At 43.6% G+C, this 15,419-nt stretch overlaps 1 protein-coding gene across 1 annotated transcript in view; it reads right to left on the reverse strand.

Annotated features, from left to right (window-relative positions):
• svep1 (sushi, von Willebrand factor type A, EGF and pentraxin domain containing 1) overlaps positions 1-15,419 on the reverse strand; it is a gene marked incomplete at its 5' end in the record, with an annotated part of 85,457 nt that overhangs the window by 19,681 nt on the left and 50,357 nt on the right. Inside the window, 19 exons of the mRNA XM_079215078.1 lie at positions 177-375; positions 475-632; positions 1,467-1,668; positions 1,805-1,918; positions 2,182-2,295; positions 5,433-5,529; positions 5,793-5,881; positions 7,093-7,254; positions 7,552-7,713; positions 7,975-8,136; positions 8,272-8,505; positions 8,665-8,868; positions 8,962-9,067; positions 9,154-9,275; positions 9,467-9,658; positions 10,065-10,196; positions 12,894-13,001; positions 14,360-14,489; positions 15,261-15,379. Of these exons, the coding sequence (XP_079071204.1) occupies positions 177-375; positions 475-632; positions 1,467-1,668; positions 1,805-1,918; positions 2,182-2,295; positions 5,433-5,529; positions 5,793-5,881; positions 7,093-7,254; positions 7,552-7,713; positions 7,975-8,136; positions 8,272-8,505; positions 8,665-8,868; positions 8,962-9,067; positions 9,154-9,275; positions 9,467-9,658; positions 10,065-10,196; positions 12,894-13,001; positions 14,360-14,489; positions 15,261-15,379 (2,806 nt within the window). The remainder of the gene's footprint in view (positions 1-176; positions 376-474; positions 633-1,466; positions 1,669-1,804; positions 1,919-2,181; positions 2,296-5,432; positions 5,530-5,792; positions 5,882-7,092; positions 7,255-7,551; positions 7,714-7,974; positions 8,137-8,271; positions 8,506-8,664; positions 8,869-8,961; positions 9,068-9,153; positions 9,276-9,466; positions 9,659-10,064; positions 10,197-12,893; positions 13,002-14,359; positions 14,490-15,260; positions 15,380-15,419) is intronic.

Genomic DNA, 15,419 nt, shown 5'->3' on the forward strand with positions numbered 1-15,419 from the left:
TAATATTAATTATTACACCATTAGACCACCATTACATTTTTCCTCTCGCGCACCCCCTAGAGCCAGCTCGCGCATCCCTGCTCTAAAGGAAAGACAAACTGAATAATTATTGAATACACTGTTGAAATAAAATGTGCATTTTTATTGTCTTAGCTCTGAATACGTCACTGACTGACCCATTGTAGTCTATGAGAAGGAAAGCGTTGTCGCTGCCCTCCACAGCGTAGGAGACGGGCGTTCCATAATTGGTAGTGTCTGATGACCTCATCCAAAAGGTGCAGGTGATCTCTGTCAGCGCCGGCATCATTCCATCCATCATTACGTAACCGTGGATACCAGACACCTCGAAGTCCAGGTTGAAGGCAGGGGACATCTCTGACAGGACAGAAAAAGCATGAATTGCTTTATCGTCTGTTTTTGTCCTTATTCACTGTATACAAATACAAATTTGATGTGTCATCCGTCCTATAGTACCTGTCTCACACCTGGTTCCGTTGAACCCAGGGAGGCATCGGCAGGTGTAGGACCCCAGACCATCCAGGCAGCTGGCCCCGTTCACACAAGGGTTAGGATCGCACTCGTCCACGTCCACCTCACACAGCCGGCCACGGAAGCCCTCCAGACACTGACACCTGAGAGGGAGGGAGACACCACACAACACCATCTCTAAGGTAAGTATAACAATACTCTTTGTTTTTATTAGACTTCGAATTTTAGGATGTTAATGCAAGTGTTTGACAATAAAGTATTATAATAATTCTGAACACTTCAATGCAAAATTGATTCATGTTATGTTATTATTATGTTTTTATGAACCCAGCAATAAACAGGTTAAACTCTCCAGTGTGAAATCTGCAACCCTGTGACTCAGGTCGCCTTAGCAATGAGCATAGCTAGAAGCTGCCAGAGCTAACGAGGCTAATCTAAACAAACGCCGCTTCACGTATACAGTAACAGGTCCAACAGGAAAGTTTTGCCTATATTTGAATCTGCGCTGCTCCTTTTCGGGCTGCGCTCTCTCTCCACTTTCAACTCCTATATTCTATTTGTCATGTCTGCAGAAGCAGGCGTAGCCTCACAGTTAAGAGGAACACCAGCTATGTGATGTTGTGGTTTGACAAAATACATATTCGGTTTGGTCTCCTATCATATACATCACAGTACAGAGTACAACTTTTGTATTAAACACGTTTTTTGTTAAAGCCTTCCACACCGACCTAATATTTTAGTCACCTCTGTTTAAACTGTCCTAAGAAATATAAGGATAAATGTGAAGCTCATAAATCAGGATATAGGTGCATCAGAAATCAGTGTTTCTCTTTAAATAATAATAATGAATTCTAAGCTGCAGGTCATGTGTATTGAAACCCTTGTTTACATCATAGCACATCTAAAGAGGACTACAGAGGGTGTTTCAAATGTTTCAAATGCAAAGAGCTGCTTCCTCCCATCAGAATATGTATTACCTGAAATTGTTAACACCATCCAGGCACGAGCCTCCATTCAGACAGGGGGCGCTGTAGCAATCATCGATGTTGACCTCACAGCGATCCCCTGAGAAGCCAACGGCACAATTACAAGCGTAGCCACCCGTCAGGTCATCACACACACCTCCGTTCAGACAGGGGTTGGACAGGCACTCGTTTATTTCCAGCTCGCAACGAGATCCTGCAGACATGTGAAAAGAGAAGAAGAAAAACAGCGGCATTTTTAAAGCACTAGCTTAAATATGTTTGCCTGTTTTATACAACCAAATATCAAACTGATTCCCAGAATTAAATGTAGCCCGGTCCTTTTATCTAACCTGTGAAGCCGCCGGCACAACTGCAGGTGAACTTGTTGACCTTGTCCACACACACGCCTTCATTCAGACAGGGAAAGGAGAGGCACTCGTTCACCTCTGCCTCACACAGAGAGCCTTAGACACACGGGCAAACAGGAGTCAAACAGAGATGGAGAATAAGCACAAAGTGAGATACAGTGTAATATGCGATTAAAGGAATAATTCACAAATGTGCCAATAACAATTATATTTGGGTTGAAGTATTCCTTGAGGTACTAAACCCATTTTGTTTTCCTTTATTTGGTTAAGATCAAAGTGATTTAGAAGTCAAGCTAAAACATCAGCACATGAAAAGCATTCTTTCTGTGGATCCATTTATTTCCCCAAAGGTCCCTTACCTAAAAAGCCAGGTTTGCACTGACACTGGAAGTCTCCCATGCCGTCTTTACACAGGCCTCCATTCTGGCATGGAGCAGAGTCACACTCATCGATGTCAATCTCACATTTGGCACCTGAGAGAGAAATATCAGAGGCTGTATCAAACGCTCCTCATAACAAAGTCACATACAACACAACTGTGGCCGAGATGAAAGTCCGTTGCCATAAATGTCAACGCTCAAGCAAGAGTTACAGCTGGACTAGGCCGGCAGGTGTATAAGAGGCAGGAGGAAGCCAGCCAGACGGCCGGTGGGGATTACAGCAGAGCGGAAGCTGTGGTACTTTTGAGCGCATCGCTGCTGCTTTGGGTTGGACAGAAGATGTGTGGGCTATTCTACTCCAATGCAAGTTCGTAGGTTAAGCTCAGGAAGCATGCTCTTCACTGTCTGTGGAAGATAGCCTAGTATATGACAGGGTTAAAGGGGCTGTTCTGCGAGTGAATGAGTTGGTGCCAGAGGCTTACAGACAGCATTTCCGAAGTCTTAAGAAGTCGTACAACCAGACTTACGTGGACTTTGCTAGGGATAAAAAAATAAGATCTATCGGCTGTGTGTGAGCTCATGATGATGGAAGAATTTAAAAATTGTGTGCCTGAACGAACTGTAACTTATTTAAATGAGCAGAAAGTGTCCACCCTGCAGCAGGCCGCTGCTCTGGCGGATGAGTTTGCCCTCATGCACAGAAATGTCTTTCCAAGGCAAGATTCTCCTCAGGGTGACTCTTACCAGAGACCTGGTGGCATCTATGTGTCGCGCGTAGATGTTTCTCAAGCTGGTCTGAGAAGCCGTGTTTTTTTTGTCATGAGAAGGGTCACTTGATTGCGAACTGTGCAGCATGGAGAAGGGAGCAGCAGGGGGCAGCTTCCAGGCATCAGCCAAAGGGGGTGTGTTAGTGAACACAGTGGTTCCTGCTGGCCAGGTTGCGGATCCAAAAGGGGCCTGCTGACTGTTTTAAACCATTCATTTATGAAGGATTTGTGTCCCTAACAGGAGAGGCGGAGGATCAGCGCCCAGTGACGGTGCTGCGCAACACAGGTGGGTCGCAGTCCTTCATTCTTTCCAGTGCGCTGCCCTTTAGTGGCAAGTCTGCCGGTGATGCGAGTGCAGTGGTTAGGGGGATTGGAATGGGGTTAGTTCCTGCACCTCTCCACTGTGTTTATGTGCAGATCAAGCTGGCTACTGGTTTCTTCCCAGTGGCTGTCCGCTCAAGTTTTCCTGTCGATGGTATGGACTTCGTCATGGGAAACGACATAGCGGGAGGTAAAGTTTACCCTGCTCCTGAAGTGGTGGATGTCCCTAGATCTCGCTGTGTTTGCGAGGATCTGGTTCAGAGGCACCAGGTGTGTTCAAGGTTAGTATGCCGACTAGAGGCCCAAGCCCGGAGAAAGGCTAGCCAGCCAAGGTCTAATGAGGGTTTAAAGGGCTATTTCACGTCATCTCAAAAGGCAGTAAGATGCCCAAGGTCCTGCAGGTCCTCCACCCCGAAGATGAAGACTTGGGAAGGTCAGCTCAGGTGGATAAGGTCATTCCCAAATGGAAACACTGGAGCGCAGAACACACTAGAGGTCCAAAGAGGGGCAAGGTAGAAGGCAGGTCTACACAGACTGGAGAAGCTCAGTGTTTGGCTAATGGTCCTTGTGTGGGAAGTGGCCCGGCACCAACTGTGTGATCCACGCACCTGAGCGCAGAGTGAGGACAGGGTTGTGCTACATTAGTCGTATATTGGCGGTGATAGTGTCCAGGGGGAGCAAAGGACGATGTGGTGGCTGATGCTCTCTCCTGTGGGTGAGGTAGTGTTTGTGTGTATATATTCCTATAGGGAGGGTTAATGGGGGTTTGTTTTGACCAAAACAGTGGTTTGGGTCTTATGGGAGGGGGTGTTACATGTGTTGCTGTCTCTCTCTCTCTCTTGCTCTCTCTCCCCACTCCCAGGATCCGGGCAGGTGATTGCCTACATCTGAGGGCAATCGGCTGATTAGCCGGCAGGTGTATAAGAGGCTGGGGGAAGCCAGCCAGACGGCCGGTGGGGTCACAGCAGAGCGGAAGCTGTGTGTGTGTTGGTGCTGTTGGCGGTCCAGTGTGTTGGCGGTCCAGTGCCAGTCGGTTGTGTTGTCGTTAGGGATGGGGGGATGAAGCCTTGTGAAGCATTGAGGCTTTCTTCCTATTTGTACCGAAAATGATTCGAAGCTTCGGGGCTTCACTTTGAAGAAGAACAGCGACATCTGGTGGCGGACTGGAGCCAAAGCAGCTGTTTAAAAGTGTGACCGAAGCACTAGAACTACACCTCAATGTTTCAATCTCACATCTCTGCAGTAAAAGTCAAATAAAGCTGCGTGTTCATTCACGGATTTGAAGTTATATACAACCATTATCGATGTTGCTTCTGTCGTTTTTTACATTTCAGTAAAACTAAATGCAGGTCAATAATATGCAACGATGTGTTCATGATGGGATTCGATCCTCTCCACACGGAACGGAAAAGATAATTTTGCTTGTGTGTAACCCACTAGACTATAGAGACATTTACAATTGAATTGATTTCTTTATATTATTATGGCTCTAAACTTTTATGCCAACAGAGTTATTAATAGTATTTGTCCTTTATAGCTTATTTTATTGAGGTAAGATTTCATAGAAGTGGCATTGGAACGTGCTTATGAACTCACAATTCTCTTCACAAATCTCATCTCTCAAACCCCACATTGTTGATTGACACTGAGGCATCTTATGAAGCAGAGTTTGGTGCCAAAACGTTCAAGCTGTCAAACGCTCAAACCAATGAAACGCTTCGTGAAGCACTGATGACGTCCGAAGCTTCAGACGTCATCAGTCACGTGACAGTTGTCATTTGATACAAGCTCCGACACTTTGCGCCGACACACGGCAGTTCATTAGACTGACACAAGCTTCGGAGCTCTGGTATTGTTTGCCCATCTCTAGTTGTCGTGGAAGTCCCATTACTATTGTGTTAATGAACCGGTTGTATTCTACCGCTTCCTCACGTTTGAGGGAGTAGTTATTGTTTTGTTCCTTGGGTAATAAAACTATATTTTTGTTTATTCCTTCGTGGCCTGTGAGTTATTCTCCCTAAAAGGTAACGTGACATTCATTGTTACTCCCCGCCTCCCCTAGGCTTAAGTCGGGGAACGTAACAAATGCTTAAGAGTCTTCCGTCTTGTTGCTACATAAACACCATTTCAGGTGAGTCTTACCTGTGAACCCAGGCATGCAGGTACAGACGTATCCCGCCCCAACCTCCTCACAGGTCCCCTTATTCTGACAGGGATTCAGGAAGCACTCGTGGAAAATCTGCAGAAGCAGCCAATCAGATCAACCGTCACAAAGACAGTAAAACTCTCAATGGAAACTGTCCTTCAGTTGATGTTCTGCTCATAAATGTGAATGCAAATATTCATGATACAATATATATTGTCTCATTTACGACCTGATATTTATATATTTTTCTCTTGTGTGAATAGAGGTTTGATATTGATTACTTTATCTAGACTTAAAATGATGGTAAAGTGTAATTTTTTAGACATATCGCTAGTTTAGACAAGATAAAGACTAACCTGACTGCTTGCTTGGTAGTCCTCAATGACCTCCGCCTCTGGAGCCGCAGTAACACTCTCCTCTTTGGGAAGAAAACTGGAGCCAAAACCTGACAATGACACCCAGGGAAAATACAGACAGTGTAAGCACAGACAAGTCGGAAAAAAACAGCAAGGCTCTTTCCCCTTTGCAACCAGACTCGCAGACGGTTGTGATCCGTCTGAACAAAAGCCTGCATTCTTATAAAAAACTGGCAGCATGTCCTAACCACTGTTCATTCCCACACTTCAGGCATGCAGTGTTATTTATTTCTATACAGCAGAGAAATAAAACTCATTATTTTCCCAATCCCGTGCAGTAATTTATTTGATTGAGTTATCCCAAAACCGATCAGACGCTACACAACTGGAGCGATGGCAGTATGTTTTGAAACTGTTGAAAGGCTGTCATACTGAACAGGTCCATTTATTTCGCTCTCTGCTGACTTCATTTGGCACGTCGGGTAGAAATTTAACATAAGTCATTTTACATGCCAACTAAACTCAGCACTTATGGTGTTAAAATAGAAGTCTGCTGTGTGAAAATCTGCAAACGTCTGCTAAATTAAACCGGAGCTACCATCGTATATTTTTAGTTTCAATTGATGGACCTAAGAGAGGAATCCTTCCTTCAACACACCAGGAAATACACGTCTTACTGTGGTTATTATCTGTTCAGATCTTGATCCAATCCAGAATGTATGAAAGTCACATAAATATGCTTTGTTTCAATGTCCTAAACTGCTTTATTTCAATATCCTAAACTAATAAATAATGGACATTTCCACGTGGTGTGTTCAATTTATATAGGTATTTATTTATTATGACAGGAATGGGAGAAAGCCAGTACAACTGGGGAACAATTTGTTTGTCTGTTTTTATATTTCTGAATAAAGTTAAATGTTTTTGTTCCAACAAAGCTGCACATTAATCATTCTGAAAAAGGCTGACATTGTTTTCATACATTTCCTTTAGGTCAGTATATGTGGTTTAAGCATAATCTGTCACTGAAAAATAACTTTTTATAATCACTCTTAAACTATTTTTCTGTGACGAGCTAGTTTATCTCCAAATTAGAATTTAAGGGTGGTCTAAGAAAGCCCCCAAAAAGGTAAGAAATCAATTTTGTCGAAGAGACTATTTGAGATAAGATGTGGTTCAGATCAGAGATTTTATGCTGAAACTAATTTGAATATAAAAACAAAGATCTTCTAAATTCTCCAAAACAAAAATAGAGGTATATATGTGCCTGTAACTTAGTTTGTTTTGTCTGTTCACTTACTGGAGCAGTGCTGTATGGTGTTTGCACCGGTGATGGTGGTGGTTCCATAGAAAGGACAGGAGAGGCAGTAGGAGCGGCCATGTTCAGGCTGGTAGTAATCTCGGGGACAAGGGTAACAGGGAACCAGACCGGTGCGGGAGAAATGGCCTGCTGAACAGGGAACTGCAGGAGTAGAGACCAGAGAAGATCAGAATAGAAGTGGAGGAATATATTGGAGCAGAATTGCCCAAAAAGTGGCCTTTGCTGGTTTATTTAGATTGTGGTTGACATTTTAAAGGAAACTCATTTCCAGGCTTTGATATAATTGCATTTTTGTGTGAAAAGGCTGGAACTATATTTGTTTTTGTTACCTAGCAGTGTTTTGAATGACTTAAGAATGATCAAAGGCTTTTCCAATTTAAAATAGGCAAGTTGATTGGACATTAAGGGCGTGCGGTCCACAGTGTCTGACTGTATCACCTCCGCACTCCATCTCGTCCACTGCTCCTCGGGTGACAGTCGAGGTTTCGTCAGGACAGACGAGACACTCCCTGGCGCCAAAACCAGGCTGGAAGTGACCCAGCGGACATGACTCGCAGATTTCCAACCCATTCAGAGAGTTACTACCAGGCTTACACTGCCCTGAAAACACATGCAAATCACCACAGCATGAACAATATTCTGACCCAGAAAGAACATCAAAACTACATCAGTTCTGCAATTAAGAAATGGTGCATTTATATAAATTTACATCTGATGACATGTATGACAATCAGGCAATATTTGTGAACTATTTGTATATATTTTATACAGGCTGTGGTGCCAAATGAGCAGGTCAAAGTTATTTGCAAATGCCGTTTGTCCTCAAGTAAGGCGGGTGGGACTGTGTGAAACGCATCTAACCTTTGCATTCAGCGACGCTGCGAGAGTGCAGGTAAGCAGTGGAGGTTTCCTCAGGGCAGGACTTACACTCCAGCTGACCCTCTTGGTCTTGGTAAGAGCCAAGCCAGCAGCTCTCACACTCGTTATATTCCAGAGAGAAGTATGTGCCCACCGGACATTGGACTGCAACAGCACAATTAGAGATTTACTGATAAATACAAAACTTTTAAAGCAGTATTAGAGTCTTAAAATCCCATCATTTTATATGAAGATAAGCAAACTATCTTAGGTGATTGGCTGTACCCTCCATTCACTCACCGCACATCCTGCCTTTGAGCACTGAGCCCGGCCTGCAGAACAAAGAAGGCTTCTTGCTCTCCAGAGATTTAGGATCAGCTACAATCATCTCCGAGGACAGGTGGAAACTGGACAGCGGCTGCTTGGCCAGCGTTCGCCTCAGGCGATTGGTCAGTTGCTCCAGGGTCCGCAGGAGTCTCTTCTGATTTGCCACTTCTATTGAGTCGTTTCTCGACAGGGGCAGAGGGATGCTTGCTGGGAAAATGGACAAAGTTTAAAGGACTGATAACAAGTCATGGCATTAAATATAAAAAAGCACATATATAATAGATATAGAACACAGACCATAACCTATGCGTATATTCTCAGCACAGCAAAGGTCAACGAACACACAGGAAATCACATTTAATATACCTGTGATATTGAAAAAGATCTGGATCTTTTGTTCTCTGGTAGGACCTGTGATTTTTCGGTGCCTCTTGGTGCGGTGGTGAGGCTGCATGCTGCTGTCCTGCTGCTGCCTGGCAAGCTGCCGGGTGCCCGGGGCAAAGCCTGACTCAAAGTAGGCGTAGTCCTGGGCACCCTGAGGACCCCAGCTGTTGCTCCAACCCCCCGGTGCTAATAGATATTAGACAGCGAATGAGAAGCTTGCATTAAAATAGAGGTGGGATTTAGTGAGGGTGTATTTTGTCCATGTATAGTAAATCCTACCGATTGAAAATCCGTTATCGTAGTCGTAGTTGTACTCTAGACAGTGACCCTGAGACATCACCTCCAGCTTGCAGGTGACTTCACCGCTGCTACAAATGTTGGGGAGCTGTTGAGCAGAATCAAAGAAAGCATAATGTATTTGACAGTTGATTTACAGCAAATCCATGTCTATGCGTGTTTCTACATCCTCACCATGCCTCCCAGTTTGGTGTTGAACTCCCCAGTAAACGACTTGATCAGGTCCACATCGTCACAGCGAGAAGCTTTAAACAGCATCTCAAATGGTTTGAGCCCATTGTTTGCTATACGGTTCACTGCGAGAAACAATTATTTTTTTCATGAATTAATTAATAAGAGTCCTGAATAAATGTAGGCATCCAAGAATGATGTGCACCTACAGTTTTTTATATTTACAGCAGTAATAAAACGTACCCATGGCACATTGTAGACAGTAGCGAACAAAATCACGAAAAGATAAGGGACACAATATGAGCGCTGCGCTCACCTGAGCAGTCGGGTCTGTTTGGCGAGTAGGGCGGCTCCCACACGCCGTTGTAGGCGCAGAAGTAGTTGTTCACTGCATCCTGAGTGAAGCTGTAGCCGTCTTTACAATGAAGAGTGCAGTTCACGCCCTCCTCTTCTTCAGAGCAGAAGAACTCCCCGTTCACTGGGACGTACGGCTGGTCACAGGTCGTCCCTGGGCAGATGCACATAGTGTATAACACCTCACGTTGGAGCACAATATTTGATAATATCATCATAAACATACAGTAAGATGAATCCAAACTGAAATTCGAATAAAGCCCTTTAAATACATAATTTTGCAATGTCTTTTATTGCATGCACTACTGTTTAGTCTCAGGTTTTGATGATGATATTTATCTTATATTTATGTTTTTACAACGGTTTCATCCTCAAGGAACTCCATTTTCTTCTTCTTTACAGAAGTTTAAAAGGACATTAAAAAACTAAAAGCACAGTTTGAACAGACTGTATAAAAATGTGAATAAATTCAAAGGAGGAAATTAATTACACAAATAAATAAATAGTAAATGTAATAAAAGTAATTTAAAAAGCCATGGGGTTGTGTATCAGTTTTGTACCTTGAACCGTGATGGTGAAGTTGCAGGTGCGGCTGTTTCCTGCAGCATCAGTCGCTGTGTACTGGACCAGAGTCTCTCCTACTGGAAACACAGAGCCTGGAGTATGGCTACTGGTCACAGTGAGACGCCCACCTGACCGAGACACAAAAGTGTTGGTTATAGACATACAAAAGTAGATCATATATTATGACAATTTGGTGCCAAAATTGCAACATTAGACATCCTTGATCAATTATGTGGATGTCAAGCTAAAGTGTAGATGGACTATTCAATGTAAAAGAGTTAAAAGATAGCCCTAAAAAAAAAAAATCAGGAGTACTTAAATAATTCCCCAGGTGAAATATGAACAACCTAGAAGATCAGCACATCTTAGTTGCTTTTATTTAAACATAATTTTCCAAGTTTAGAATCTTTTTTTGAGTCAAAAGTGTTACTCTCGTTATCCTGCAGAGGGCAGTCTTAACCTTCCCCCCTTTTCCAGGACTAAATGAGTCACTCTGTAAAACGTTATGTTAAACAATATGTTGACATGGGAATGATATACATGTGCATCATACGGCAGCAAGAAAATCCAGCTCTTGGGATTGGTGTCTGGTTGGCTTTAAAAAAACGGAATGTGAAGAGAGTGATGCACAAAGCCTGAGGAGAGCCAGCCGTGATGAGAGGAGTGTGTGTGTGTGTGTGTATTTGCATGTGTAAAAACGCCGAAGGTCGACACTAAGGCTGAAAACAAAAAAGAAAAACAGGGAAAACATCTGGACTGCAAATGTGAGCGACACGGACAAGAATAGAAAAACGAAAGTGGGAAAAATTACTGATTGACCTTTTGTTTCACTCTAAGGGCTGACACAGGTCTGGCCTGCTGGAGTCTGGTGTCTCCCCTTATAAATAGGCTGTGTGTGTGTGTGTGTGTGTGTGTGTGTGCGTGCGCGTGTGTGTGTGTGCGTGTCTACGCACACACACACACACACACGTATATATATAGCGCTGGCATCAGGGTGTGGGCCTGGAAAAACAAAACACTGACGTCGAAGCAGCGCTAGGCTGACGTCGTGCGGCCCGAAGCAGCCGCAGGAGCAGCAGCAGCCTGTTATTACAGTATATGTGTTTAAGACGAGTGTGTGTTTGATCGGTGGGGGTGAGGGGGGTGCACCTCTGCAGACAGGTACGCAATGAGCACACTGGGCGAAGATTGAGGATTGTGTATGCGCTCATGCCTGCCTACATTTCTGATTACACAAACACATATCTGAGCTGTGTTAGTGTAATACGTGTGTGTGTGTGTGTGTGTGTGTGTGTGTGTGTGTGTGTGTGTGTGTGTGTGTGTGTGTGTGTGTGTGTGTGTGTGTGTGCGTGTATAGAGCCAGAGCCAGTGAATTACATGGGTCTGGCTGTGGGCTGGTACCCTGGAGAAGTCTGGTTTGTTGTCTGTCACCACCATGGCTGTTTGGGTGCAGCTAGCGCGCCAGGAGAAAGTCAGCCTGCGCTGTGATATTTAGTCTATTTGGCAGAGTGGCATTGATGCACTTCTTTATAGCATGATCGGTCTGAATTGTTAACCATCAAATAGCGAGCCCAGTAAGAAGACCTAGGCTGAAAAGAGAGACTAACGGGTTGCATGTTAAATCCTCACCACAGTCAGTATGCACCTCCTGACCTCTTGAACTGCCCTTGAACAAGAATAAAAACACAATTTTTGTCATTGTGCACAGGAATAAAGTGATTGCTTTGTGGTCTACAGTCATTATTTGGAGATAGAGCTGCAATAAAAGAAACACCAGTCATGTTAATTTATCAACACTTGAACGGGTTCAAACCTGATAGATTTAGGAGTGTCACGGATTCCCCGTCATATTAAGTGTTTTTCATCCTGTCTGTCAGTTCTAATCACTCTCCTGTCATTCCAGATCCTGCTACTCACACCTGATTACCCCTCATCACCGTCACCTGGCCCTCACGCCCAGCTCACCTGCAGCCCGTTCCCTCATTAGCTCACTATTTAGGTCCCCTTACTTGCGCGTGTCCTCTGCCAGATTGTCTTGTCCATTGTGCCAAACTCTCCAGCATATCTTTGTACTTTTTGCCTACCTGTTCTGACCCCGTTTTTGCCTGTCTTGCCGACCTTGGATTTTGCCTGCCCCTTATCGGATTTGTTGCCTGTTTGTTTGATCTCCTGGTTTTGACCCCTGCCTGAATACACGACTAAAGAACTTCGCCTGCCACCTGCCTCTGAGTTGTGCTTGTGAACTCTATTACCCACTGTGCCTCACAAGGAGTATAAATACTGCATTTGAAAGTTATGTGCAAACACTGAGTAGCACAATAACGTGGATATAGCTAACACGATGATTAATATCCAGATATATTGTGCATTGCAATCACTCTGATTAAGGAAGGAAGAAAGAAAAAAAGATCCATCCTCCGTATGAGTCAAGTACTGTGTGTTGTCACATAACTTTACAAAAGAATGTGTGAAAATGGATGGAAAAGAGTGCAAATTCTCACAAAGAGCAAAAACACCTGCATCTATTTGCTGCCTTTTAACTTTAATGACATTAACACACTGTGACAACTTCATTTCTCTCTTTTAAACACAGACATTCATGCACACAACGACAATCCATCCTCTCACCGTTGAACCACATGTCCAGCCAGTGTCTCCCAGCATGAAACACACGCTCACAAAGCCCTCTCCTGATCCCCTTTTTCCAGTCACCAAACGGAAAAGATCCTGTGTAACCATCATCAGTGGAGGAAGAGGGTGGAAAAGAGGAGCAAAAGAATAAACCATCTCCGGAGCTGCCGTCTGAGAACGGTGGCCAGACATACCTGAGTTGTCGGAAAACTGTGGCACCTCCCAAACGGCCGCCGTCTCCGTGACTGTGGTCTGGATAGTGGGCGGCGACCTGCACCTGTCAATCACCGGGGGCTCCGTATCTAAAAGGCGATACAAGGTTGTTAACTGTGGGTTGTAATGACCAGATGGAGAACACACAATAAAAACATTTGTGAACATATAACACATCAGTCACTTCAAAATGCATAAAACACAGTATCTCCCAAGACTGGAGTAGATTACAGCCGTATTAGAGAAACACATTGCGATGTGACTTTTTTCTACACAGCAGTACAGAATGTCAAGGGGCACTAGTTAAACACATGTCTCTAATAAAAAACCACAACGTTCCACCACCATAATAACATATGGAAATGTTCACGCTACCATGCTCGAGGTTTTTCCCCCCCGACTGTTGTGATTATCGAGTGGTTGACATGCGACACCCCCGTTTTTCCTCTCAGCGTAAACCCTGTTTGGCACCTGCTGGAGGCGGACGTACTCCCTGACTTGTGAGCGCGTCAATTAAATCACAGTTTTACACTGAATGACAGAAATAAGCTGCAGCGCAGAGGCAGCCGGATGGAGAGGTTGTCCTGTAAGAGGCCACTGGGTCAAACCTCACAAAGGCGAGTGTCCAACGCTAAATACTGACTTTAAATTGTGGCGTGCAAGTATGTATAATTAGGTTTATAGCAAAATATTGTCTCTTTACTCAAATTCACTCTCCTTTTTTTTCCATTACATGTGACACAGTTCAGTTTTTTTCTACTCGGCATTTCAAATCATTGTCAACTTTATTTGATTAACTCTAGTCCTCCGTAATACATGCTGTCCTGAGTATATATATATATATATATATATATATATATATATATATATATATATATATATATATATATATAGAGAGAGAGAGAGAGAGAGAGAGAGAGAGAGAGAGAGAGAGAGAGAGAGATTGTATGAGTTGCCTAGTTTTGGGGATATTGGGCCTCGAGATGTCTGCACTCTTGTGCTCAATGCACCTAAAGAATATGATAAAAAAACTCAACAGCAACGTCTCGTTATTGAAATCACGACACTGATCTTGTTGTGAGCAGTTTCATGGACAAACGATTTTCTTTCAACCGTAGTTGAAATGTATTTAAACGCTTAAATTACAATTTGTCAGCACTGCCATGCACGTATAAATGTTACATCAATCATCTGAAACATATTGTATACAGAGCCGCACAGCTGTGTGTACTTGAGCCAGCAGAAGACAAAACAATAGACGGGAAGCCAAAGAGCTAACGGCACGGTTATTAGGGAGACGCCTCGCCTCAGTCAGATGAGGTGTCTTGATGTCTTTTTGTGCGTGTATAATATTTATGAGAGTATAGCTTCCTTCAAGTGGCGTCATACGTTGTTGACGCAGACATTGTTTGATTGGCGGATGCGGTCTGCAGAGGGATGAACTCACCGATGACAGTGACAGTGAAGGAGCAGTTGGCTTGGTTCCCCGAGCGGTCGGTCCCAATGTAGGTGATGGTTTCCTTCCCAATGGGCAACAGCTGGGGGGGATTATACACTGGCTTCACCTGCACCACCACCTGAAGGAAGGAGAGACATAAACATATATAAAGAACTGACTCCAAACTGTACTTAATCAGTTATGTGATGATGTTGTGAGATCCGGTTGTCCTGTGCCGAGATATGTAAAGTGAGTTGAAAGGATTTGTTTTGTTTCATTATGAATCAGTTCATAATTCACTTTACAAATGATATGAAACTAGCCTCAGTCATTAATTTCGTCACAAATAGTGTGGCAAGTCGTTAAATAAAGTAGCGTGTGCTTATGATCCCTCGTCACAAGCTACGGTCTTCATGTGGACACAAGAGAGAGGTTGCCATGCCACTTATACATTGTTTTATTGAAAGGATTTTTAGGAACACAAAGAGATAAAAGTATTCAGTAATTAACAAAAAATATTGACCGAAAGCATGTTCCTTTCCCCCTCTGATTATCGCATGACCCGTCAAATTGATCTTAGGAACCATTAGGATATACCAACCCGCAGGTTGGGAACCGCTGGACTAAATCCGTGAGTCACTTTGGTGACTGAGAAGTGTTATATAGAATATATTAAATAAAAAAAATATCTGAAACATTTTTCATGGCTGTTAAATGGCCATTTATCGAGCAAAATAATCCAAATATTCTCTTGTTTCAGTTTCTGAAATGTAAAAAATTGCTGATTTTTTACTGAGGACTTGTATATATTCTTCTTTCCATTGTTGTAACATTAAAATATTTAATGCAAATAATGTTTAGTTGCACCCTACTACTGTACACTTTGTATCTGGACACTAAAGTATCCAACCTCTTCTTTAGAGTTGTCGGTGGCAGTCGGGACGTTCCAGCTAACGTTGGCGGTGCCGCGTCGCTCATCCGTCCCCGCAACAATGTTCGCGGGACACTGGATCTCCGGCGATTCAGCATCTGAAGAGACACAAAGAGAAAAACAAAACAATACATTTCA

The sequence above is a fragment of the Taurulus bubalis genome, assembly GCF_910589615.1.
Source record: "Taurulus bubalis genome assembly, chromosome: 3".
Classification (NCBI taxonomy): Eukaryota; Metazoa; Chordata; class Actinopteri; order Perciformes; family Cottidae; genus Taurulus; species Taurulus bubalis.